The sequence below is a fragment of the Tetrahymena thermophila genome, assembly GCF_000189635.1.
Source record: "Tetrahymena thermophila SB210 genomic scaffold scf_8254175, whole genome shotgun sequence".
Classification (NCBI taxonomy): domain Eukaryota; phylum Ciliophora; class Oligohymenophorea; order Hymenostomatida; family Tetrahymenidae; genus Tetrahymena; species Tetrahymena thermophila.
Genome location: NW_002476078.1, coordinates 3149 through 4402, shown reverse-complemented (window position 1 = coordinate 4402; position 1254 = coordinate 3149). Strand labels below are relative to the sequence as shown.

At 20.5% G+C, this 1254-nt stretch overlaps 1 protein-coding gene across 1 annotated transcript in view; it reads left to right on the top strand. All coding sequences in view use genetic code 6, as the record gives it.

The window, feature by feature from the left end:
* Window positions 1-870: 870 nt before the first annotated feature.
* TTHERM_01709380 (kinase domain protein) overlaps window positions 871-1254 on the top strand; it is a gene marked incomplete at its 3' end in the record, with an annotated part of 3484 nt that continues 3100 nt past the window's right edge. The window contains exon 1 of the mRNA XM_001025790.3: window positions 871-1254. This exon is cut by the window's right edge and continues 275 nt beyond it. Within this exon, the coding sequence (XP_001025790.3) occupies window positions 990-1254 (265 nt within the window). The 5' untranslated portion in view covers window positions 871-989.

The following is a 1254-nucleotide window of genomic DNA, read 5'->3' as shown; positions in this document are numbered from 1 at the left end:
AGGACTTATTTTATTAGAGCTTGATAATCTCAAGACTCTAAATGAGAATTGGATAGATACCAACATAAAATATTATCTATTCAAAGGAGAAGAAATACCTAAAGAAAAGTATTAGATAGATAAGAATTCTAATATATACAAAATAGCTAAAATATGCTTAAAACCTTGGTATTTAGATAGGACTACAACAGGAGAATTACTATCTTAGCTCATCGAAATGCATGGTTAACCATTGAAATTTGTATTGACTTCTATGATAATAGAGGTAATATATTATTTCAAAATTAATTTACTCAAAATTTAAGCTTATTTAATAAGCTAATTTTAAATGTTTCTTAAAAGAAATTAAATTTTATTGAAACTCTTAAAAATATCATTAAAAAGAATTTAAAACAAAATATTTTATCTTTTCCTAACAAATCAGATAACATAAAAATAATCTTTAATAAAATAAGAATAGCTTATCTGCAACAAAATTTTTTATTTTTAAATAAAAAACACATCATTTTTAAACTATAAAATAAAATTTATAAAAATGAAAAAATAAACTTATTATTTCTTTTATTATTGATGTAAATAAATTGTTATTTTCCTCAATAGCTAATAAAAAAAGAAGTTTTATTTCATAATAAATTTTTTATTACATTAATCTCTCAAAATAAAAAAAATTGATTTTATTTTTTGAATATTTGAATTCAAAAAATAATTTTATTTGTAATATAATAAAAGGAATAAATACCTAGATAGTCACAGTAAATATTTGAAAAAATTAATCAACTGCAAAAACAAACGGTAATTGTTTTTAGCTTAAATTATTATAAAAAGTTATAAATTAAATGTAAATTAAAAAATAATTAATTTAAAGCAAATTTAATTCGACGAGTAAGCTAAGTTTATTCTAGAGAACACCAATGAAAAAATTATACAAAAAGATTTTCAAGCACAATTTACAAAAGTGGAAGTATTATCTAATCTGCTGAAAAGTCTCTATGAAAATAAAAAATATACGAATAATTTTCAAATTCTAAGCTTTGGAAGCTTTGGAATGGTATTAGCTACTAAAAAAGCTAAACTTGATAAAAAAGAAATAGTGTTAAAAATACAAAAAATAGAAGATGAATAACATATCTAAAATGAAATTAGTATTATGTAGAAATTAAAAGAGCCACTAGTGGTATAGCTTTATGATAGCTATATAATAGAGAATAAAATAGGACCTGATAGATACTCGGTCTTTGAATTAGAAAAATGCTC